Below are 23,935 nucleotides of genomic sequence, written 5' to 3' on the forward strand. Positions count from 1 at the left end.
CCCGCAAATAAATAGCAGGCACTGCGGTAACGCTTTGTAAGTGGCTGGTATACAGTAGGCGCTGGAGTAATGCCTGCTTCGGTGCCTGGTTTATAGTCAGTGTACCATTAATGCTTGTTTCCTGCTGGGCATATAGCAGGCGCTGCTTTAGTGCTGGGCTCGGGCCCCATTTACAGGAGGCGTTCCTTTAAAGCTTAGCGGATGAGAGGAAGGTTCGTTTCCGGCCAGGCAATGCCAAGGCGCCTCCCGGGAGACCGTGAGCGCTGGTACCCCAGCGTCTCGCGGCGGGCCGAGGTCCCCGGGTGCCGCGACGGCAGCTACGGGGTCCACGCCGCTCGCTCCGGGGCCCAGCGGACCGCCCGAGCGGGGCCGCGCGGAGCCCAGCACAGACGAGCCGGCCGGCCGAGTCTGCCACATTCCCACAATCCCGGGCGGCCCCGCCCGGCTCCCGGCTGCGCGTCCCCCTTCCCACGTCGGCGCAACCTAACCCGCGGGCGCGCCCGCCGCGCCGCGCCCCGCCCCGCCCGCGCGTCGCCCCGCCCAGCGCAGCCGCTAGTCCCGCCCCCGCGGCGGGCGCGCGGGCCACCGCCCCCTCCCATTGGTCGCACTGCCCGCCCGTCGGCGTTGTCCAGGCGCGGGTTAGGTTGTGCACCGCTTGTCGCTCGGTCGCGGCGGCTGCGGTTGGCGGCGGCGGCGGCGGCGGCGCGGGCGCGGGCGCGGGGCAGCTGGGCGGGAGTGCGCGGCCGAGCGGGGACCGGCGCTCGTAGGCGGCCGAGGCGGACCGGCCGGCCCCGGGGGCCGAACGCCTAGGGCCAGGCGGGCGCGGCCGGGGCGGCTCCGGGCCAGGGCCAGGGCCGGGCCGGGGGGCTGCGGCGGCGGCGGCGGCGGCGGCGGCGGGGGCGGCCGGCGGGCGGCCGGGGCCGGGACGATGACTCTGGAGTCCATGATGGCGTGTTGCCTGAGCGATGAGGTGAAGGAGTCCAAGCGGATCAACGCCGAGATCGAGAAGCAGCTGCGGCGGGACAAGCGCGACGCCCGGCGCGAGCTCAAGCTGCTGCTGCTCGGTGAGTGGGGCCGGGCCTGCCGGGGTCCCGCTGGCCAGCGGGCGTCCGCGCCGGCCGGGTGGGGCCGCCCCCGCCGTGCTGCCCGCGGCCCGTGCCGTCCGCGGCGGGCCCCCGTCCCTGCCCGTGCTGTCCGCAGCACGGCCCAGCCTCCTCCGGGGCCGGCCTTGCCGGTGCTGTCCACGGCAAGTCCCAGCCCCTGCGCGGTCAGCCTTGCCCGTGCTGTCCAGATCAGGCCCCAGCCTCCTCCGGGGCCGGCCCTGCCCGGTGCCGTCCACGGCAAGTCCCAGCCCCTGTGGGGTCAGCCGTGCCTGTGCTGTCCGCGTCGGGCCTCGGGAATCCTCCCCTACTTCTGCCGTCCACATGAGATGTCCAGGCCCTTGTGGGGTCAGCCCCTGCCTCTACTGCCTGGGAAGGGACCCAGAACCCTCGAGGGTCAGCCCTGTGCCACTTCTCACCGCAGGAGCCCCTTGCCCACGCAGGGCTGGCCGTCTGTCCCTGCTTTACCGAGTGCAGCCGGTCGCTGCCCCAGCGTCTGCTCAGCCGCGGACCTCTGGGCTGTCACCCGCTAGCTGTGCCCCTCACCTCCCGGGATCTGGTCTCGGTTCTTCCCAGCAGGTGGAGCCCTGTTCCTGTGTGCGGGGGGTCTGTCCCCCGTCTAGCACCCCATTCCCGCTGCGGGGAGAACCTCCTTGAACGGTTTTACGTCCCTTCCGGGAGAAGACAGCCTTCCGTTGCCTCGGGGTTTCTGTTTCGGGCCGAGGCCAGGGTGCGGGCACTGCAGGAACTATCCCAGATTCTTAGAAGCGGCCAGCTCACCACCCTTCCGCAAACCCCTTCCTTCTGTCTTGGTGAGAGCGGGCTCTCCCAGGTGGGCCTCCTCCTGCAGAAGATTCCTGTCCCATTGCCCCAAGGCACACCTGTTGTAGGGATGAGTGGGCCCGGCTGTTGGCAAAGTGCTGTCACCCTAGTGAGGGCTGTCGCAGGGCACCACCGCCAAAGGCAGGAAGGTCGTTTACAAAACAGAAACCCTGGCCCTGCCCTGCTCTCCCCAGCCCTGCGCCCTGCACCACGGGGAAGGCTGGAAATGCTCCCTCGCCCTCAGGGGTAGCCTGGACGGGCCCAGAGTGGGAGCGGGCGGCTGGCCCAGGCGGGTGCGCCCAGAGAGTGGCGGGGGGTTTAGAGGAGCCGAGCTTGCAGGTGAATGAGTGGTGGGTGGCCCTTTGGGAGGTGGCAGGTCTCGAGGGGGATGCATTGCGTTTCCTGCTTGTGGTAACCCACGTGGGCCCCCCATTTGATGAAGTACCTTTCCTGTTGTTTTTTTTCCAAACATACGTCCCGATTTACCCGAAGACTGCAAAATAGGCCATCCTTGCAGAAAAGACAGGCAGAGAGTAATCTTCACGTTTGGGGGAGACTTGCAGTGGGGCCGAGGGGGCTTTAGGGGGACAGCATGGCTCTGGCTGGCTTTCCCAGTGTGACACAGACTTTATCACGGGAGGGGGGCTTCGGAAGTTCTCGGCCTCGTAAGGGTACCACCAGTTGGCCTTGGCCGGGGGCTGTGTGAGCCTCCGGGTGCTCCCGCCACCTGTCCTGAGCACGCAGGCTTTGGGCTGAGTGGGGTTCGAGGGGGCAGGTCAGCAGCTCACGCTTCTGCAGCCTTGGTGTGCGTCTTCAGTGTCCCTGGATTGGGGGACCCAGCGGGGCCACCTGCTGAAAGTGTTGGTGCCTGCCTATGGGCGGGGTGGTGCCTGTTTACAGCCCCACACCTCTGCCGCCCCGTGACCCTGGAGAGGCACCCAGCCGTCCCCCTGCCAGCCTGCACTGTGGGGGGTCATGCACCCGTCCCCGAGGCCGTGACGTGCTAGGCAGGGGGGGCAGATGGGAAAATGAAGGGGTGGGCTTGCGGGTCCGAGGTGAAGGTCTGTGGCATAGAGCACAGCAGCAAATGCCTGGGGTGCCCTGGAGGCAGGGTCGCCCCGTTAGGAACCCCCCCCCCCCCGCCCCGCCCCAGGCCATGCTCCGTGCCAGCACACGGGGTCCAGTGCGGGCTGTGGAGCTGGGGTGTAGGCTCGTCAGGTGTTGGGGAGGGCTTTCGAAGCGAGTTCTCCATTTGTCCACCAGAAAGCCGCATACACACGTGCATGTTTGGTAGGCCGTGTGTGTGTGTGTGAACGTGTGCGATGCACGCATTCAGCTCTCTGGGTGCTGCTGGTCAGGCCGTGCTCTGGTTACCGTTTTGTCCTGTCCGGAGCGGGAGTAGAGGGCGCGGCTGAGCGGGGCCAGCTCCCGGGATCTGGGTCCTGAGGACTCAGAATTGTGCGCGGGAGGACCCCGTGGCCTGCGGGCTGAAACCCCGTTAGGAGCTCTAGGGACAGGGGTCCCGGGCAAGCCTGGCTGGCTTCTGCCTCCCGTGACCTCTTCTGGCCAGGTCCTTTGCTGTTGTGTTTCTGTCACTTGGGGGTGCCCCTCGTCTGTTCCTTAGGGCGGGTTTATTTGAAAATCGAGATCTTCACGGGAACCCCGGTCACTGGAGGTGGCAGCGAGCGGCCCGGCTGAGCCTCCGCGGCTCTGGGACTTCTAAATAAAGCAGGGCGGTCAGTTCCACAGGCTTCCTGTCGGCTGCGCCGGCCCCCAAAGGGCAGTGGAAAGGCCCGGAATCTGGCATGGGGTGTGGTGGCCCTGGTGGGAAGGGCGCGCCTCCCGGGGCTTCGAGGCGCCGAGCGGAGCGTGTGGAGAGTGGCCACCGGCTCCTGGCAGGGCGGTCATGCTGCGCGCCCTGCGACCCCGGAGAGCGGGAGGCACCTCGGGGAGCCCCTGGGCTGCGGCGGGCCCGTGACCCACCCCAGGATGTGCCTGACGCCCCTTAAATTCAGATTTCGTTTCTCCTGCCCAGAGGGTGTGCTTTCTTGGGGCGCAGTCCGTGTTAGTGCTGCGGGAGCCCCGCGCTGCCCTCAGAGCTCCGCCTCCCTCAGTTTCCCTGCACGTGCGGGAGGACACCAGCGCCTGGACGCGGCTCTCTGTCCTTCCCGCGGGGGCGCCAGGCGTGCCCCGGGGGCGCTGAGCTCCCATTGCGCAGATGCACTGATGGAAGATCGAGGCCTTTCCAGGCTCTGCTCCTTCCCCGCGTGCGCCGTGCCCAGCCGCGCTGTGGTGGGACATGAGGAAGTGTTCTGCCTCAGATATCTAACCGCAAGAGGTTTCACTTTCATGTTTTTGTGGTGGAGCCCTCCCCGGTGCAGCCCCAGGAGCGCGGCCACGGGCATCGCCGCTCGTGGTGCCCGGCGTTTGGCGCTTACAGAAGTCCGGGGAGGGGGAGGGGAGGTGTGTTTGTCCCCCTCGGTCCCAGATGGTGCCCGGTGCAAAGTTCAGCCGGGGTGGGCGGGTCTGGTCTGGGGCTCCGGGCCACGCCGGGTGGACTGAGTGGGTGGACTGAGCCGGACCCACTGCCCTCGGGAGGAGGGGCCCCATCAGCGGGTACAGCTGTCCCGGCGGGCAGGGCGGCCCGGGAGCCGAGGACAGCCAGCCTCTGGGGTCCATGGGCTCGGGCTGCTCACAGAACCGCCATCCCAGCCCTCAGGTGTGCAGCCTCTCGCAGGTGTTTGTAGCTCCTGTGCCCACGGTCCCGGTGCCTGTCTTCTGGGGCAGCCACCGTATCTGTGCCCTGTGGGGCATCCGGCCCGCGTCTGGGTCCCATCTCACGGCCACTCAGTCGCCGTGCGGTGTCGTCCTTGCTCCCGCTGCTGCTCCCCACCTTCGGGTCTCTGCCACCCCGGCCCCCGGTGCAGAGCCTGCAGTCTCAGGAATGGTGGCCGGTGACTTCCATTTGCTAACGGAATTCACATCCCCCAGGGAAGTGGGACGGGAGTGACTTGGTGCTGCCACCACAGCCCTTGGGGACCCGAGCCTCCCTGCTCAGGTGGGCCCGATGCCATCTCACCTGTGGCCCTCTGCTCTGATGTGAACAGATGGGGACCCCAGCGGACAGCTCACGGTTACCCTCCTCGGGGGCTCCTGCTGGTGGGTGTGGGGGGCTTGCTTTGAGGGCTCCCTGTGCAGCCGGCTCGGAGCAGTCGGGGGGCGCTGGCTCTGGGGCGGGACCACGGCTCCCGCCCTCGGTTTCCTCCTCCATCTGATGGGAATGACTGTCCCAGGATTAAGTGTGATGGTGCCACTGAGGCCCCTAGGCACACAGCAGGTGCTCGGCAGGCAGAGGGAGCCCTTTGATCCTGTCGCTGCCCGTCCTCCTGGGCACTTTGCACCACGTCCCCTATGAAAGCAGCTGCGACGGCTCTGGGAGGCACCTGTCCCCACCCCTGAGCACCCGGCCGGCAGGTGTGGGGTGGGGTTTCTGTTCTGCGTGACTCCCGGTCTCGGCGTTGTCTTCTGGAAATCGGAAGTAAGGGTGGCGGGGAGGGACAGACGGGGGCCGCCATCTCATGTCTGTTTGACCACACCGTCCACCTGGCTGGCAGTTCCCTCTGCCCCTGAGCAGGGCCACTCTGTCCTGCAGCGCGGGGACTCACCGTCTCACTGCCTTTCCTCCTTGCCTTTCCTGAGCCCTGGCAGCTGGGTGGCGCTCTGTGCCCCGGGCACTCGCAGACTCCTCTGAAGGGGCAGCTCCGGCCGGTCCCCTGGGAACTGGCCTCGTGTTGGCCCCGGGGCATCGTGTTGAGAGGGACGGGAGGTGTCAGGTTAGAGCCCTCCCAGAGTCCCTTGGGGCAGGCGCGTAAACGGGAGGCTGTCGCCATCTCTGCCCAGCTGGCCCGTCCTCCGAGCCTCTGTGGAGGTGTCGGTGAGCTGTGCGGGCCCCGTCCCTCTTCCCCAGCTGGGCCGGATGGGGGGCTGGGCAGGACTGGGGGCTCACAGGGCCCTGGGTACCTCGGTGCCCCAGGAAGGGCTACAGTAGGACTTGGCACACGGGGGCAAAAGCGGGGGCGCAGCGACGCGTGTGGGGTGAAGGACGCCCACCAACATCAGCAGGGACAGCTGTCCCACCGTTGGGCTGGGAGGAACAACCGACGTCACGGCCCGGCGTCTGCGCCCCGCGGCCCCAGCCCGGGGGTGTCCTCCCTCCTCTCCCTCGTCATCGAGGTGCACACTGGTGTCTTCTCAATCTCTGGGCCCCACACCCGAGCGACCAGCGCTCCGCCCCAACGCTGAGGCCAGATGGCCCCAGGCTGTGGAGGTCCGACGGTCCCTGGCTGTGTGACCCTCCGGAGTGTATCCCTCTGCGCCTCGCCAGAGGGGATGTGGGGACAGTGGTGTCACGGAAGGAATGAGTGGGCTTGACTTGCCATCCTCAGCTGCTCAAGGACTTTACAGTGTCTCTGTCCTCCCGCGTAAGGTCAGCGTCCCGTCTCTGATATCAGACTTGCTGGCACAGCTTGAGGTCCCAGGGGCATCCGGGAGTCCCAGGTCGCAGGGGTGCTCTCGCGTGGTCTCCCCGCAGTCCCAGGAGCTCCCTGCTTCACTGCCCACAAGCCGGAACCGTGGCGGCCTGCCCCCGGGGTCCAGGGTTCAGCGGTCCCATGCTTCCTGCCTGTTAGGCCTTGGCCCCGACGGCGTTGGGTCCCTTTCCCGCCCGTCTGGGGCTAGGGCTCACACTTCCTTCCTCCCTGCCCCCCACCCCCTGCCCATCCCCCAGAGCTCGGTCCCTAGTGAGGGCGGACAGCGGCATCTCCTCCGACTCTGGCTTCCACTTTCTTCCCTCTTCTTTAGCTTGTCTCAGCTGGGCGTGGGTCAGATGCGGCCCTCCTGCCAGGGATGCGTCAGAGCGCACCCGGGGGGTGTCCACGGGCTCCCGGTCCTGCTGCGTCCCATCTGATCCTGTGGGGCAGGCGCCAGGCTGGGCTGCCCCCCAGGGGTTCCCTGTCCCTGAGTTAACAACCAGTCGAGTCCCCCGCCCGGCACCGGGATGAGGAGGACCCGCGGGGGATGCTTGGCGGAGCCAGCCCGTTGGATGGGGGCCAAGTTCGTTCTGTTCATTCACAAAAAGCTTGTGCAGCATCTTCCGTGAGCTGGCCTGGGGGGCGGGGGCTGGGGGCTGGGGGCAGGCGGCTTTGGGCAGGATCCCCCCCTCCCCCGCCGCATGAATAACTTGGGTGGCATCGTCTGGAGCGAGAAGGGGTGGAGTGTCAGGGGGCCGAGGGCACTTCTAGGAAGACCTGAGGTTGCCTTTCTGTGAAGGAGGCTCCAGTTGCGCTGGGGGCGGCTTATGTCCCCTGGGGGCACAAGTGCCCACGGACGTCTCCTTGAAATGATGAGCAGCAGGCAGGCCAGGGGCCCACGGCCGTGGACTTGGGGTCTGCCCCCAGCCAGGACCTGGCGCCGGCACGGTTCCTTCCAGGGAGGCGGTGTGATTTCATCACCCACCCCAGGGCGCCCCACCGCAGGGACCCCCGCCACCCATCTCACCCTGCGTCCGCGGGGGTTCCCACTAGGCTCTGAGTGCGCTCCGCAGCACGGCTGGGCCGCTGTAACCACCTGCCTGGACGTGGGGGCCGTGGGGGCCGTGGGGGGCCGATGCCGCTTCTCGGCGGCTGTAGGAAAGTTCCAGGAAGTCACACGTGGGTGCTGGAGTGAAGACACCGGTCTTTGCCGGAGCGAGCGACTTTGGAGCTCCTGGGTCCAGGGCAGCTGTGCCTGCGTGGTTGGGGGCGAGGAGGGGCGCGGTAGGCGAGTCTGCGTGGGGGAGTGGGGCCCGCTCTTGGGTGTGTCACACGCTTGGGCACGAGGTGGGGCCTTCCCTCCCTGGTGGGCAGCCAGAAGGTTTTGAGCCAGGAGGGCACGTGCAACCAGATGTCTTTCAGGGGGAGTGTGAGCGTGGGCCACCAGGTTGCACCGGAGGCTGGAGACTGAGCGGGGCGGCGGGCCGGGCGGGAGAGAGCCCCGTGGGAGGCGAGGGGGGCAGGGCTGAGTGGAACCCGGGGCGTCGACCACGGCGCGGGGCTGGGTGAGCGGCTGGATCCAGATGGGCTCAGCCGTGAGGTCCAGGCAGGCCTGGCCTCCGAGACGCTTGTGGGCAGGTGCACATCGGGTCAGGTGTGTGGCAGTTCCTGGGGCCAGGGATTCTGTCACAGGCCCCAGTCCCAGCTTCCGTGATGACAGATATGGCAGGGGCTCAGTTGGCCCCGGAAACGGGGCATCTGGAAAACGAGCCTGGGCTGCTTTGGCCAGCTCAGTCTTGCACGGAGCCTGGTCCCCTGCGTCCAGCCCCCCCCCCCCCCCCCCCCGGACGCTGCGGTGGCCCAGCGCCTCCTGGGCAGTGGGCCTGGCCTGTGCCAGGGCAGAGGGCCCTGCTGGCTCCCGCCTGCTGTGCTGCGGCACCGGGCCTGGGAGGCTTCCTGCTCCGTTGACGTAGGCCCAGAGTGTACGCCACACGCGATACGTGGCATTTTTCTCTGAGGTCCTCACCTGTCCACACCTGCCTTTCTCTCCATTCCCTCCTTTCTCTGTGGCTGCCGTGGGCAGGGTCACTGATCACCCCGTTTCCCAGGCAGACGGGGACTGTCGGCCATGCCGGTCCCTTTTGCGTCTTTCTTCCCCTCGGCTTTATTGACACATGAGCGACGTCGATGCTGAGCAGGTTTGAGGTATGTAGCTTGATGATTCGATGCGCTCACGTACCACAAAATGATTGCTGCCATCAGGTCAGTTAACGCATTTTCTCACATTAGGGTAGTTGGCACATCGTCTCACGTTGTCTTTGTGCACTTCGCTTCTGCTGGAGTTTGACCACAACCTCGGTCTTTGCTGTGGCTGCTCTGCCGTGTGGGGGGCGTTTCCAGACTAGACAGCAGGGCTAGGTAGGGACCGTGTGACCTCGGCCACGCAGCCTGTCCGGTGCCCCCGACCTCTCCGGGAGCTGATTGTGTGTTTCAGGCTTCCTTGACATCCTGCTTATATCTCAGTTTTACGGAGAGTGTCCCTGCCACCCCCTGTCCTCCCTCAGCCCGGCTTCGTACCAGATGTGGGGCTGCCCTGGCTCGGCATCGAGGGCCCCTTCACGGGCACACCTGCCTCACCTCCTGTCCCCCCCCGCCCCCCTGGGGCTCACAGCAGTATGTTGTGCTGATTGACACAGCCGTGGGCGTGGGTGTGGGTGTGGGTGGGTGTGGGTGTGCGCACTCGTGTGCCCTTGTGTACGTGTGCGGTGTGCACACGTGTGTGTGGACGTGTGTGCACGGCCCCCGGAGCCTCCACGGGGGGCTGCTTCCCTCTTTTGCCTTCGTTTTTATTTTTGTTCTGTAATTTTAATTACAAAATTTTTTGATTTTTTTTTTTTTTTTTTTTTTTTTTACAAATTTTGTTGTTCATTTATTTTTTTTCCGAGTTTACTTATTTTGAGAGAGCGCCCAAGCAGCGTAGGGGCAGAGAGAGCGTTAGAGAGAGAATCCTAAGCGGACTCCGTGTTGTCAATGCAGAGCCTGATGTGGGGCTTGAACTCCCGGCCATGAGATCATGACCTGAGCCGAAATCAAGAGTCGGACGCTTAACCAGTTGAGCCACCCAGGCGTCCCCCAATTTTTTAATGTTTTAAATAAGCTTATTTATATATTTTGAGAGCGAGAGAGCATGTGTGCATGTGTGTAAGCGCCCGCACAGATGGGGGAGGGGCAGAGAGAGAGAGGGGGAGAGAGAGAATCCCCAGCAGGCCCCCCCACCGTCAGCATCGTGGAGCCCAGCTCGGGGCCTGAGCTCACGAACTGTGGGATGATGACCTGAACCGAAATGAAGGCTTGGAAGCTTAACCGACAGGGCCCCCAGGCGCCCCTTGCCTTCATTTTTAAGGAGCCGGTGTGAGGTCGGTCCTCGGCTGCACACGGTGCGGTCTAGAGGCCCCTCCCGTGGTCTCCCCCCCCCCCCCCCCCCCCCCCCCCCGCCTCTTGGCCTCTCCCGTCCCGAGGTTCCCTCGTGTGCTGCCCTCGGGGCAGTGCCTTGTGGCCTCGGCGTGCGACCTGCCGTGTCTGCACGTCGGGCTGACCTGCAGGGCTGTGTCGGGGGCTGTGGCTGTAACGCGGGTACCTGGTTAGCCGTTTCCTGGGAGCGAGCCTCCCGAACAGACCAGAACAGACCAGCTGGGCAGTTTTCCTGCAGCAGCGTTTTTGTCAAAAGTGGGGCTTCTCAGGGCAGTCCTGCCCCCTGGAGGTCACTGGGCCGTGTCTGGGGATCTGTGGTTGTCACACTGGGGGGCTCCTGCCATCGAGCGGGTGGGGCCGGGGATGCTGCCCGACCCCCACAGCGACCCCCACAGTGCCCGGGTCGCCCCCCAGAGAGTGAGTCGGCCTGGGGTCAGCAGCGCCCAGGGGACAGGCGCTGGCCAGGAGGAAGGCACGGGAGAAACTGCGTTCCTAGCACGCACGCCCCTCCCCGCGGTGTGTGGTGAGGGGGAGCAGTGTGGGACCCTCGCCAAGGGGCGGGGGGGCCGGTCAGGGCACGCAGGTGGCCTCCTGTCACTTTCACAGCAGAGGCGAATTGTTTGAAGGGGGGTGGATGGAGGAGGGCGGGCGGATAACCACGTTACCTGATGACGGACCCCAGGGGACCTGAGGTCGTTTCACTTACTCCGCGGCAGATCCGAGGCAGTTGAGGAAGGAACCAGAGAGGCAGCCAAGGCCCCGCTTCGTGCTGTCTCGTTAGGGGCTCGGGTCTCCCCGAGTGCGGTCAGTCACTCAGTGGCTCAGGGCCTCCCGGCCGCAGGACAGTGTGGACACGCGGGGCCCGCAGGACCGGTCTCCTGCGGAAGCTCCTGGGCTGCGGAGGGTGCCGGCCACAGACACCTGCAGAGAGAGCCCCAACTCGGGCAGCAGCCACGGCTCTGCGTGCAGGGAGGGCCGTCCACCCCCAGGGCGCGGGGCTTTGTGGAGCGCGGATCGCCTCACGGGCCACGGCGCGGCAGGTGCGTGGACCGACCCAGAGCGGTGAAAATAAGCCTGAGCAGCGGGTGGGGCGGGTCTGGGGCCTCGGTCTGCGAGTGGGTCCCGTGGAGGGTCGTCAGACAGCAGTTTCAGGCGTCGCGCTCTCACGAGTTACAGGTTGTCTCTGCTGTGTGATCACGTCACTCTGGGACTCAGTCTCTGGGGGTCCGGGGTCTGGGTGGCCCTGGTTTGGGGTCCCTCATGGGGTTGCAGAGCACGTGTCGGCCACGTCCGGCTGCGGTCCCCCCCCCCCCCCCCCCCCCCGTGGCCTCTCTGCCCAGCGCCGCTCGAGCGTGCTCGGTGTGGCGCCCCCCCCTTCCCCTCGGCCAGTGGTGCCGGGCGGTGCGGACCTAGTCTCGGAAGTGACGCGCCGTCATCTGTCCTCTGTCGGCTGCAAGTGAGTCACGGAGTCCGGCCCGCGCTCGCTGCCGGGGCCTCGGTCTCCCCCTCGGACAGGGGGCGTCGTGGAGGTCCGTGGGCATTAACAGCCTCTGCAGTGGCTGGCCCTGAGTGTGGGGTGCCCCCTCCACCTGGGGGTGCGAGGCCAATGCAGGAGGGGAGCCCGGGCTGCGTTGTGCCGCGGCGAGATCAGAGCGTGCCGGTCCGGGGCTCCGTGGGGCTGGGATGAGGGTGCGGTGGCCACGTAGCCCCTTTCCAGCTGGCTCTCCGATCCTTTTGATCCTCGAGGCTGAGGCGGGGGCCAGCGTGCTGCCCTGGAGCAGCCCGGTGAGCCCCGCGGCCGCTCGTGCTTACGGGGGAGAAGGGAGACCCCGGGGCTGATGTTGTGCGTGCCAGCTCAGCGGGCCGGAGAAGGGAGCGGACGCCGGGTTTGGCGTGGCTTCTGGGTGGGCGTGGGACACGGGGCTTGGACTCCTGGTGCCACGGTCGCTCCGGGTGAGCGTGGAGCGCTCAGCAGGTGGCGTGACGCTGGGTGGGTTTGTGAGTTCAGGGCTAAGGGGGAAGGAGCTTTCGGGGACCTTTGTGGGGACATATTCGGTCCTTAGAGCGTCCAGGCTTCTGCGCGGCTACCCGACTCTTGACCCAAAGGAAGGCCGGCTTCGGTGGGGCCCCTGGTCGGGGGCCCGCGGAGATGTCGCCACGTGACGCTTGGTGTCCACGGTGGGCGCGGGAAGGTCTGGGGGGCCGGCCGGCCGTGGAGGCCCTGGAGGAGGAGTAGCTTGTCACCTGAGAGTCCAGGGGCGGCGGCATGTGGCGGAGACACGGCCCCGTGCCTCCCTGGGGCACCAGACCCAGCGTACCCGGCAAGCGCTCACGGAGGCCAGTCACCCCTGCCAGGTGGCTGGGCCGGACGCTTGGGGTACCTGCCCGTGTCGTACCTCGGTGCCGGACGCACCGCAGGCGCCAGCCCCCCAGCCCCAGTTTCCCATCGTGTGGCAGGGTCGTATGCTTGGGGACACGAGGGAGGTAAGACGGGGGACGCGCCTCCCAGACCGGCGGCGTGCCGGCCGTGCGTATCCCACGCCCGCCCCGAGCGCCGAGCTCTTGGGCCCTTGGGCCCTTGGGCTCTGACTCCCCCGTGGGCCCTCGTCTGCCGGGTGGGCCCCCGGCCTTGGCTCCGGCCTGTCCTCACGCGCCCTGCTCTGCAGGCACGGGCGAGAGCGGGAAGAGCACGTTCATCAAGCAGATGCGCATCATCCACGGGGCGGGCTACTCGGAGGAGGACAAGCGGGGCTTCACCAAGCTCGTGTATCAGAACATCTTCACCGCCATGCAGGCCATGATCCGCGCCATGGAGACCCTGAAGATCCTGTACAAGTACGAGCAGAACAAGGTGAGGCTCTCGGGCGGGAGCGGGCGGGCTGCACGCGGCGCGGGGCCTGGCCCCCCGCGCCCCCTGCGCCCCCCGCGCCCCGGGCCCCCTGGGCCCCCCGGCCCCCCTGCGCGCCCCCGGCCCCCCCCCCGCGTGCCCCCGGCCCCCGGCCCCCCGGCCCCCCCGGTCCCCCAGCCCCTGCCAGGGCCTGCCTGCTCGCAGCGCCTGTGCGGGCCCGTCCTGGCCGGGCCCTAGCGCTCCTGTCCTACGGCAGGGAAGCCGGCCGGGGGACGGGCCCCTCAGCACCCTGTGTGATGCTCTGGGTGATCCCAAGGGAGGGGGCATTTCTCTTCCTTTCTTTTAAAGCTTATTTATTTTAAAAGGGAGAGCGAGCGAGGGAGCGCACCTGTGAGCGGCTGGCGGGGGGGGGGGGGGGGGGGGACGGGCAGAGAGGGAGGGAGAGAATCTCAAGCAGGCTCCACGCTGTCAGCACGGAGCCCGACTCGGGGTTCTGTCCCACAAACCGTGAGATCATGACCTGAGCCAAAATCAGGAGTTGGACGCCTAACCGACAGCCACCCAGGCGCCCCTCCTTCCTTCTTCCTTTCTTTCTTTTTTTTTTTTTTAATGTTTATTTATTTTGAGAGAGAGAGAGAGAGAGAGAGAGACAGAGCATGATGGGGGGGCGGGCAGAGAGAGAGAGAGGGAGACACAGAATCCGAAGCAGGCTCCAGTCCCCGAGGTTTCAGCGCGGAGCCCGAGGCGGGTCTTGAGCTCATGAACCTGGAGATCATGACCTGAGCCGGTCAGACGCTTAACCGACGGAGCCACCCAGGTGCCGCCCACGCCGTTCCTTTTTTTTCACTAACAGCTGTCGGGACAGAATTCAGCCACCGTGCAGGCCTCCACTTAAGTGTGCAGTGTACGGGTTTCTGACGCACAGAGCTGTGAAGGCACTACCACATCCATGGGGGAACGTTCCCTCCCCCCGGAAAGAAGCCCTGTCCCCCTCAGCCGTGACCTCCCCTACCCCTTCCTCCCCCGGCCCCCACGAGCCCCCTTCCTGTCCTTGGATAAGCCTGTTGCGGACGTTTCACACCCCGCGTGGCCTCTCGTGGCCGGTTCCCTCCCTGAGCGTCGCGTGTTCGGGGTCCGTCCGCGGGGCGGTGGGGGCGGGCGCCTCGCTCCTGCTCGCGGCCGAGGGACGTGCGCGTGCGCGGTGGACACGTTCATCTGTGGACGTGCCCGTGCGTGGAGGACACCCTGTGTGAATCCACTCACCGCCTGATGGACTCTTGGATCGTTTCCACGTTTTGGCTCTTGTGAATCCTGCTGTTGAGACGCTCACGTGCAGGTTTTCGTTGGCACACCTGTTGTCCGCTCTCGGGGGCCTGTTCTCAGGAGTGGAGGGGGGGGGGCGGTCCCAGGGCAGCTCGGGGTCTGTCCTTGGGCGGAGCTACCAGCCCACTCTTGCCGCAGCGTCCCCCCCGGCCCCGCACCAGTGGGCTCGCGCTGCTGGCCTCCCTCGGCTTTGCTTTTGTAGATCTGTTTTTGGAGTGTTTCGTTCAGCCCCAGAAGTCTGCCCCGGGCTAACATGAGGTGGTTTAAATTAATCCATTTGCTTCGAGGCTTAAGAAGGTCAATCAACTAGATTGCTGATGTATCTCCGATTGGCACCTTCCTCCCTTTACGCCTGGTTCACAGATGATCAGGGACCCCCCAGCAGGGCCTGATGTTGGGCTTGTTGGGGGGTCCCTGCCGTCCTGGCCGTGAGCCGCGCCTACGGGGCCTGCTGGAATCTCTTGTCCTCTGGGTCTGGGTCAGTGTGACCTGCACCGCCGAGGCCCCCTCCAGCGTCCCGACCGTGTGTCCCGCGGGTCCCGTGTTTGGACCGTAGGTGTCCGTCAGCGTCCAGAACAGGGGCCACCGGCTGTGGCCTGTTTCTGTAAACAGTTTTATTGGTTCTCACCACGCTTACTCGTTTACGTAGAGTCCCCAGTGGCTTTCGCTGCATTGGCAGAGACAGTGTGGCCACAAAGCTGACAACACCCCTCTCTGGGCTTTTACAGAAGCAGATCACCGGTCCCCGATCTCCACGTGTGCACAGTCAGTGGGTTTTCGGGGGCGGTGCCTGCTTCTCCAGGCCCCTGACCGAGAGGCAGGTGAGGGCTGGAGGCCACGGCCGGGGGACCGGAGAGCATCATTTGGAGAGGGGGGACAAGTGGGGGCAGCCCTCGAGTCCAGGAGGAGCCTGCTGGCCTTCGGCGCCCTGGCTAGGGCTCCCTCGTTCCCCATTTTGAGTTCTGTCCGGCCGTGTCCTCCCTGGTCCCCCAGCTGGTGGCCGGTTGTGTGGGCCTGACCACCCTGAGGACAGGCACGTGGAGTGGGCTGGAGGAGGAATGGAGAGTCTCCTGAGCCACCTGCCTCGCTGTTGTGTGTGTGCACACGTGTGTATACGTGTGTGTGTGTGCACGCGTGTCTGGGGCATCCCTCAGGGCCTGGTTCCCCAGGAGCGGCTCCCCTCGCCCTGCGGGTTCGGGGGTGCTGTGCGGGTTCCTGTCGTAGTTGTGAGTGAAGAAGCCACTGGCCGCGGTGATTAGCTCAGCTCCAGCTCCCCCCCCCCACCGCTGGCAGGTTCCTCGGCCCAAGCCCCACCCCCAGCCTCCTGTGTGCCAGGCGGGGGCCGGGGGGGGGGGTGCAGGCCAGACAGCGGCTCCCCGACTCGGTTCCTGCGCTGGCTGGCGGTGGTGTTCGTTCCGTCGTCCCGTTTGCCCTCGGTCCCTTTTATGGGATCTGCTTGTGCGTGTGCGCGGTCTCCTCCGGTCCCGCCTGCTGCCCCGCGGAGCGGGGCCCTGACCCAGCCGGGCACCCCCCCGCGGGCACCGCCTCGTTCCCGGGCCCTGCTCACCGGGGCACAGCCGCTGCCGCCCACCCTCGCCCCCGCCTGACGCGCGCTCCCGCCTAACCGGGTGACGGCCCGCCCTGGTCGGGCGCCCCGCGTGGCCGGGCCCCCGGCGAGCCCACGGCTCTCCCCACCCACGCTCGCAGGCCAACGCGCTCCTGATCCGTGAGGTCGATGTGGAGAAGGTGACGACGTTCGAGCACCGGTATGTCCACGCCATCAAGACCCTGTGGGACGACCCTGGCATCCAGGAGTGCTACGACCGGAGGCGCGAGTACCAGCTCTCGGACTCCGCCAAGTAGTGAGTAGGGCGCCCGCCCCGCGGGTCCCAGCCAGGGCCACGACGGGGCTGTCGGGTGCCTGCTGCGCCCGACATGTGGGCCACGCTGGCGAGACGTGGTCCCTGTAGGCAGCCTGGCTGTGCCCGAGCGTCTGCTGTGGCCACTTTTCCGTGAGCCTCTGCTACTGTGCTAGAACGAGAGGGTTCGTTTTGCAAAGTCCCCTGGGAGAGAGCCCCTCAGAGCCGGCTCGAGTCGTGCGGCTCCCCTGGCCACGGGACCCAGGGCGGGGCCGCTTCACCCCTGCCAGTGAGGGCTGCCGGGGGGATCGTGGTGGCCAGGCCGTCCCCCCACCCCTCATGCGCTGGCCCGAACGGCCTCGTCCCTGCCGTGTTACAGCTACCTGGCCGACGTGGACCGCATCGCCACCTCGGGCTACCTGCCCACCCAGCAGGACGTGCTGCGGGTCCGAGTGCCCACCACCGGCATCATCGAGTACCCTTTCGACCTGGAGAACATCATCTTCAGGTACCTGCGCCCTGGTTCCCTGGGGGTGGTGGCCCTGGGGCTGCCTGGGGCCCTGTGAACTGCAGGAGGGAGGGGCCCAAGCACCTGCTGTGGAGACAGTGCGATTCACTGGGTCCCGGCCTCTGCTCCCAGGGAGCGTCCTGCCCCGATGGGAGAGAAGGCTCCTACAACTGCCACCGAGTTTCCACGTGAGCCGTGTCCCAGTAGTGGTGCGGGTCGTGGCGGAGCTGGCCAGGGGCGGCCTGGAGGGGAGGGTCTTCCGGGGGGCCCTCTGTGACGGGGCCGCAGACGAGGGCGGGTGATCTGGAGTTCCCGCCAGACCTGGATACGCTTCAGGGCAGTGCGGGCTTCCTGACGGCCCCGGGGACCCACACGGAGCTGGGTGACAGGAGGGTCCTGGACTCTGGCTCTCGGGCCCACTGTGGCTCGCGGCACGTTGGCAGAAGGGGTGCGGCGGTTCTCCCTTGGGGCCAGAGTCGTGTGGCCAGAGGAGACTTGGCGCCTTGAGGTCCTTGAGGACCTGGGCCGGCCTCTCAGTGGGGTCCCAGCTGGTGGAGAGTCGCTAAGTGGCAGAGGGCAGGTGCATGTCCGCTGGGCCACCGTAACCGAGGGGCACAGGTGGGCGGCCGTTTCTGTCCTGGCTCTGGAGGTGGAGCTGGTTGAGGCGAGGGCACGGCTGGTTCCTTCCGAGGCCGGAACGGTCTGTTCCGTGCGTCTCCCGGCTCCCGGGGGTCGCCGGCCATCCTTGGCACCCCCTGGCTTGTAGGCGCACCACCCCATCTCTGCCTCTGTGGCCACGCAGCCTCTCCCCATGTGTCTGCGGCCAGCTGTCCCTCTTCCTGTAAGACACCGGTGATCGCAGTAGGGCCGCCCTGTCTAGTGTGATCTCCTCCTAACCAGTGACCTCTGCAGTGGCTCTGCTCCCACGGCGGGTCCCGTGCCCGGCTCTGGGTGCGCTGGTTTGGAGGACGTTCAGCCCAGCGCCCCCGGCACGGCGCCCTCTGCTCCTTGTGTGCAGGCTCACCCTGGGGAAGGGGCCGTGGCCCCTGTCCCCGGCCATGGCGCCCCGCTCCGTGGCCTCAAAGCGCCAGCTCTGTTGGCTGTGTTCCGAGGGGCCCTTTGGCCTTCACCCCTCCCTGCCGTCCGCACCCTCTCTTACCTGCCGGGCCTCTGTCGGAAGCCCTCTGAGGTCCCCGGAACCTTCAGAAGCTGTGGGCACCCGCCCTGTGTGTGTCCGACAGCCCGTTTTCCTGGTGACAGCTTTCTGTTTCAATTAGATCCTCGGCGGGGTTGTGACCTCAGAGTTCAGACCTGAGGTCTCCAGAGCACAGGCTGCGGCTTGATGAGGGTTCCCCCGAGCCCCCGTTTCAGGGACTCCTCGCGTGTCCTGTGCCTGCCGTGTCCTCCCCCTCCCCTGCCCGAGCCTGAGCTGTGTGTGTCCCCTCTTCTTGGCACCATTTCCCTGGTGCCCCTCCCTGTCGCCCCCTCTCTGTGGGGTGCCCGAGCTCTGTCGCGGGCCCCCACCCTCTGCCACTGCTGTTCCCCAGCCAGCCCACCCTTCGTTAGCTGCATTCTTCCCCTCCAGCCGCGCCCCTCCCTTCCAGCCGTGCACTCGTGGAGACAGCCTCCGGGCCCTGGCACTGAGCTGGGGTCTGGCCCCTCAGCGGAGTTGGGACGGCACTGAGTAATGGCCTGCCGGCCCCGGTGTGTGAGGAGATGGGCCTGGTCCCAAACAGGGGCCTTGCGCGGAGACCTTGCTGCACACTGGGGAGGCCTCGCTTTCCAGTAAGGCCGTGGCCCCAGATGCCGTCAGCCCTGATGGCACTCCCCGGACTGGCCCTCACACAGGGCCCTCGGCCAGTCCCCACCCTCCTGTCACCACTGTCCCGTCCGTTCAGCGTCACCCTGGCACGTCCACCATCCACCTGTGCTCTCTGGAGTCTCCCGGGGGGTAGCGCTCTGCCAGGAAGCCCTGCTCCCGCGGGCCAGGCCGGCGACAGCCCTGAGTGTCAGCCCCTCCCTGCAGCCCCCGCTGCAGCCGCGGCCAGAACCCCTGCCTTCGCGGGGACCCCTGCCTTCTCAGGGCCGGGGCTGGGGCCAGGCAACTCCCGGGTAGCCAGCGGCCAACCCCTGCAGGCAGGCCTGCGTGATGGGGTGTCCCCGGTGTTTCCTCCCCCTGCTGCTCCTTCTGTTTGTGAGCGTGTTGTTAGTACTGTTACTTTCCGCGTGTTGGTCCTGCTGGGCAGGAGACCTGCCGGCGGAGACAGTTCGCTCCCTGAGCCGCCCCCTTGTGATGCCGAGGCTCATGGCGCGAGGGTTTATCTCCGTCCTCTTGTGGAGATCGAGACCGTTCCCCGTGTGTCACAGACATCTGTGCACGCTGCACAGACGAGGGGATGGGTCTCCAGGGGTTGCCCCCCCCTCCCCGAGTGCCTGGGCCCCCGGGCTCCCCAGTCCTGGGACTCCTTCAGGGGCAGGTGCCCGGACGCAGTGCCCCCGGCCAGGGCAGCGTGTCCCGCAGGGGCTCTGCCGGGCTGACAGGTGCGGGCGGGGGGGGGGGGGGTGGGCTGGGGCCCGAGGCCTCGCAGATGCCTGTCTGCGGGCGTGGGTGCTGAGCCCCGCCGGGCTCCTGTCCCCCGCAGGATGGTGGACGTGGGGGGGCAGCGGTCGGAGCGGAGGAAGTGGATCCACTGCTTTGAGAACGTGACGTCCATCATGTTCCTCGTGGCCCTGAGTGAGTACGACCAAGTGCTGGTGGAGTCGGACAACGAGGTGAGGCACCTTCCTCCGCTTCCTCCCCCTCCCTGCGGCCAGGGCCCCGCCCACGCTCACCCCCTCCTTCCCGCAGAACCGCATGGAGGAGAGCAAAGCCCTGTTCCGGACCATCATCACCTACCCCTGGTTCCAGAACTCCTCGGTCATCCTGTTCCTCAACAAGAAGGACCTGCTGGAGGACAAGATCCTGCACTCCCACCTGGTGGACTACTTCCCGGAGTTCGACGGTGAGCCGGCCTCCTCCGCCCCTCTGCCCCCGGGCGCTCGTCCCGCGTGCTCTCGGGGCCTCAGTGCCTGCGATGCGGGGACGCGGGTGAGGACGGTGTTTTGCGCGGGCCCTGGCAGAGGCTGGTGGCTCAGTTAGTGCGAGCCCGGGAGCTTCCTGGAGCTCTGGTGGCTTCACGGGCCCCCTGCCTCGGTGCTCCTTCCCGAGCCTCTGTGTCCCCAGCGGGGGCGTCCTCTTGGGGAGGGCGTGCGCTGCGCCTGGTGCACAGCGGCAGAGGGACCCGGCTGGTGCACAGCGGCAGAGGGGCGGGTGGCAGAGGGACCCACCCGGACGCTGCTCTCCCAGGCGGCCACCCAGCCGGCAGTACGCCCCGCCTCCCACCCCTGCAGTGGGAGGGAGCGAGGCACTGGCAGCGAAGGGGTGGCCCAGAGAGTGCCCAGGGTCCAGCAGAAGGCAAAACTGAGCAGAGACGGCCCCCACCTTGCCCTTCCGCATCCCCGCAGCTGCCTCCCAGGACACAGGACAGGGAGAGGACTCAGGCCGGGGCGGTCGGGGTCTGGCACTCTCTCCCCATTGGCCTTGTCCGGCTGGTGGACTATTGTCGCCTGGCTGTGGGCCGACAGCTGGGCCGGGGCTGTGCAAGTGTGCACGCGTGTGCAGGGGCGCGTGTGGCCACGTGCCCGTCCGTGTTGGGACGGGGGTGTGTCGGGGACGCGGTGGGGAGGAAGGTGGGTGCGGTTTGGAGGTGGTGGGGTGTCCGACGTAACAGCCGACCGAGAGGCGTGGGGGGGGGCGGTGACCTGCGTGGAGGCCGGTAGGCGCTGGTGGAGCTGCCGCCTCGGGAGACCGCAGCTCGGGGCCTGTGGCCTCCACGCGGGGCCCTCGTGGGAGCAGGGAGGAGGCGGTGCCTCTGCTCGTGCGCGTGCGCTGTGCGCGGCGGGGGCGGGGCCTCACCTGCCTCCACCTCCCCCAGGGCCACAGCGGGACGCCCAGGCCGCCCGGGAGTTCATCCTGAAGATGTTCGTGGACCTGAACCCCGACAGCGACAAGATCATCTACTCCCATTTCACGTGCGCCACCGACACGGAGAACATCCGCTTCGTGTTCGCGGCCGTCAAGGACACCATCCTGCAGCTCAACCTGAAGGAATACAACCTCGTGTGACCTCGCCGCGGCCGCCCGAGGGAAGAGGGGGAGCCCCAGGCGGGCCCCTCCTTGGGGCGCCGCGCCCGGCCGGCTGTCCCGGCTCCGCCCGCAGACCGGTTGATTTCGTTTTCATATTTTTAACAAATGGTTTTTATTTCACAGTTATCAGGGGACGTACGTCTGTCTTTCTTACACCTCGTGCACCTTCTCACCTGTGTCCGCGGCAAGGCCGCCTTTTCTTGGCCTTGACTCGGGGCTCGCTTTTTTCTAAAAAAAGAAAACCAGAAAACAAGAAAAAAAAAGGAAACAGAAGAGCGGATGGAGAGCAGTGGAGACGAGCGGCCCCGGGCCGGCGGCCTCCCGGCGGTGACGCGGGGACAGAGCCAGCCGCCGGCCTCGGACTCCCCGGCTTGCCCTCCCCCCGTTTCTTGGTCGTTTCCCTCACAGGCGCGGCGGCGGAGGCCTGGGGACTGTGACTTCTCTCTCTTTCTCTTCCTAAGTTATTGACACCCTGGACTCCAAGAAGTGGGGGTGGGTGGCGCCCCCCGCTGCCCGCCCTGGGAAGTGCCTAACCTTTTTTTTTTTTTTCTTTTTTTTTTTCTTTTTTTTGGTGAGGAAGGAAAACGCAGTGTGCCCACTCTTTGGTCAGGGAGACGGCCTGGCTCGCAGCCCTCCCCGCCCCTGCAGACCTCTGGGGGCCCTCCCAGGGCCCTGCAGGCTGCCATCCGCACACCCCCGAGGGTCACGTACCCTCCGGCCCTGGCCGAGGGCGCCCCGCTGCATCCAGGAGGCCGGAAGGAGGCCCCCTTGGACTGGGAGTCACTTTTGGTGTGTTCTGTTTGGAAAGCAGTTTGGAAACAGTGCGAGTGGGGTGGGGACTTTTTCAGAATCTTCTCAGGTCTGTCCCCTGGAGGCAGGAGCGGAGGAGTCGCCCCTGGCGGGGTTCTCGGAGGCTTCCGGCAGCAAGCACTTGCCCCCACGTCTTGCAGGTCCGCCCCGAGCCCCACCCCGGGAAGCGAGCACGCAGCACACGCACTTTGCCCAGAGCCATCGAGGGCCCGCGGTGGCCAGGCCGCGTGGAGGCCGGTAGCTGGCGCCTCGGCCCCCTGGTGGTTTCCAGGCCTGGCCGCGGCCACGGCCACGCACTGAGCCAGAGCGGGGCCGCCTTGCCTGAGCCCCGTTCTTCCGAGGGGCTCAGAGGGTGGGAACAAGCAGGGGGCTGTTTTGGGGGGGGGGGTGGGATGAGGTGGCTGTTTCATCTGATGTAGACTGAGCAAGCACTACAGTGTTTTTCTGTGGGTTGGTTGTTTTGATTTGCACAAAGTAACAGGGATGAACCGCCGGTGATGCCTTGGACCCGCCCAGGACATCTGGCCGCGGCGCGTTAGCGGTCTGTGTGGCTGCTGCTTATCGGGCCGTCTTCAAACACGGTAGAAACAGCTCAACCACCAGCCCAGACGCCGGTCCTGTGTGCCTGGCCCGCTTCCTCTGTGCTCCGGAGGAGAAAGGACGAGTCTTGTGGCTCCGGCACAGAGTCCCTTGAGGGCGGGGTGGCTGCGTTCCTGGTGATCGGCCCTCTCTGGGGGCAGAATTGGCAGGGGGGGCAGGGCCCCCGCTTTCTGTGCCAGTCGTCCCTCGGTGCCTCTACCGAAAGGGCCCTTGTGCCGTGTGTGTATGCGAGGTGTGTGCTGTGGGCCGGCAGCGGGGAACGCAGGGTCCTGGCTGGGTGGGCACCTCCATGTCTTAGCGCCTCTCTGGGGCCCGGATCGCCAGGGAACTGGATTGGGCTCTCAGGGTGACGTGCGCCGCGGGCCTGAGGCACCCAAAGTATTCACTTTTCCCAGAGGGAGCAGTGTGCCAAGCACCCCAAAGCCAGAGCCTGGTGCTCCCGGAACCCTGGGAGGGGGGCGGGTGCTGTGCGCCGCGGGGGGTGCGAGACCAGTTCTGTGCCAATGTCGGCGGCGGGGGGGGGGGGGGGGGGGGGGGACCACGTGGTCTGGGCCCCTCCCTCGCCCATCTTGTGAGGTTTGTTTGTGTTGTTTTACACCCTGGTGGACTTTCTCGAGAGTGCGGGCCTCCCGCCCCGTCGTCAGATCCCCAGCAGAGGGGAAGCCGCGCCTGCTCCCAGTGCCAACGCCCCCCCCCCCCCCCCCCCCCCCCCCCCACCCCCCCCCCCCCCCCCCCCCCCCCCCCCCCCCCCCCGCGGCCGTGCGGGGATCGTGCGGGGATCCTCCGGCAGGCCGCCGGCAGACGTTCTCCGGTTATACTTGTATATTACACAGGCCTGATTTCAGACGATTTAAACCTTAACCTATTTTAAAGAAGAATATTATATAAAAATACTGTTTTTAAACCTTTTGTCATTTGAAATGCATGTATTGTGAGCGCTGGGGGATGGGCACGTTAGCTCAACGCCAACGTCCTGGGGCCAAGGCTGCCGAGGTCGGGCGGGCTGGACGGCAGGCTTTGCTCATCGTGTCGGGGCCCTGACCCCTTAATCCAGAGATACCTGATGGAAATTGACTTTTCATATCTTTCTCCTGAAATGAATTCTGTTTTAAATTGGAATAAATTCTGTTCCTAAATGCCGTGGCCCCCTCTGGCTTATTTCCTGTCGCTGGCCGTGGTGGGTGCTGGGCAGTGCGTTGGTGCCGAGGGTCTGCAGGGGGCCGCCTGGTGTCTGTGCATCTGGCTGGGACCCCAGCACCTTTGGCCAGGTGTCTGAGCTCCTGGGACCCGTGGCCACAGCTGCCCCGGGATATGCCTGTGCCTCCGGCCCTGGGCAGCGACTGTGGCATCGGGGCCCCTGCTCTGAGGGCCTCTTTCTGGACCCTGGCTTCAAGTCCATTTGTGCTGCGGGACTAGAGCATCGTGGAAGAGTAGTGCCTCCTCACTGGGGGCAGGGGACCGAGGAGCCCGGTTCTGGGCCGGGCTTGCTACTCGCCGTGGGGGCCGTGGGGGCCGTGTTCTCCTCCCCCACCTGTGTCAGGCCAGTCTCCGCAACCACTCCTCGGATTTTTTCCTTTTTAAAAAGTGGTAAGTGCACATAAATGTACCATTTGTGGGCGCCTGGCTGGCTCAGTCAGTTAAGCATCTGACTCTTGATCTCAGCTCAGGTCTGGGTCTGCGGCTCATGAGTTCAAGCCCGGCACTGGGCTCTGCACTGGGCATAGAGCCTACTTAAACGTACTATTTAAAAAAAAAAATTTTTTTTTTTTTTGATGTTTATTCATTTTTTGAGAGAGCATGAGTGGGGAGGGGCAGAGAGTGCGACACAGAATCCGAAGCAGGCTCCAGGCTCTGAGCTGTCCGCACAGAGCCGGACTTG

General features: G+C 66.4%; 1 protein-coding gene across 1 annotated transcript; it reads left to right on the forward strand.

The window, feature by feature from the left end:
• The first annotated feature begins 894 nt into the window (after positions 1 to 894).
• On the forward strand, positions 895 to 23,192 carry GNA11 (G protein subunit alpha 11). Its single transcript, XM_047841487.1, has 7 exons — positions 895 to 1,064; positions 12,589 to 12,773; positions 15,801 to 15,955; positions 16,332 to 16,460; positions 19,103 to 19,232; positions 19,309 to 19,462; positions 20,435 to 23,192. Exons 1-7 carry the CDS (start codon positions 929 to 931, stop codon positions 20,623 to 20,625), a joined length of 1,080 nt encoding a protein of 359 aa, XP_047697443.1. The 5' UTR covers positions 895 to 928; the 3' UTR covers positions 20,626 to 23,192.
• The last annotated feature ends 743 nt before the right edge of the window (positions 23,193 to 23,935 follow it).

This window comes from Prionailurus viverrinus, chromosome A2, assembly GCF_022837055.1.
Source record: "Prionailurus viverrinus isolate Anna chromosome A2, UM_Priviv_1.0, whole genome shotgun sequence".
NCBI classification, from domain to species: Eukaryota; Metazoa; Chordata; class Mammalia; order Carnivora; family Felidae; genus Prionailurus; species Prionailurus viverrinus.

Excerpts from the sequence above, each read along its gene's own strand:
- GNA11 (XM_047841487.1), top strand. The coding sequence starts at position 929 with ATGACTCTGGAGTCCATGATGGCGTGTTGCCTGAGCGATGAGGTGAAG. Across the intron at positions 12,774-15,800 it reads ACAAGTACGAGCAGAACAAG|GCCAACGCGCTCCTGATCCG; the intron begins GTGAGGCTCTCG and ends CCACGCTCGCAG. Across the intron at positions 19,233-19,308 it reads TGGTGGAGTCGGACAACGAG|AACCGCATGGAGGAGAGCAA; the intron begins GTGAGGCACCTT and ends TCCTTCCCGCAG.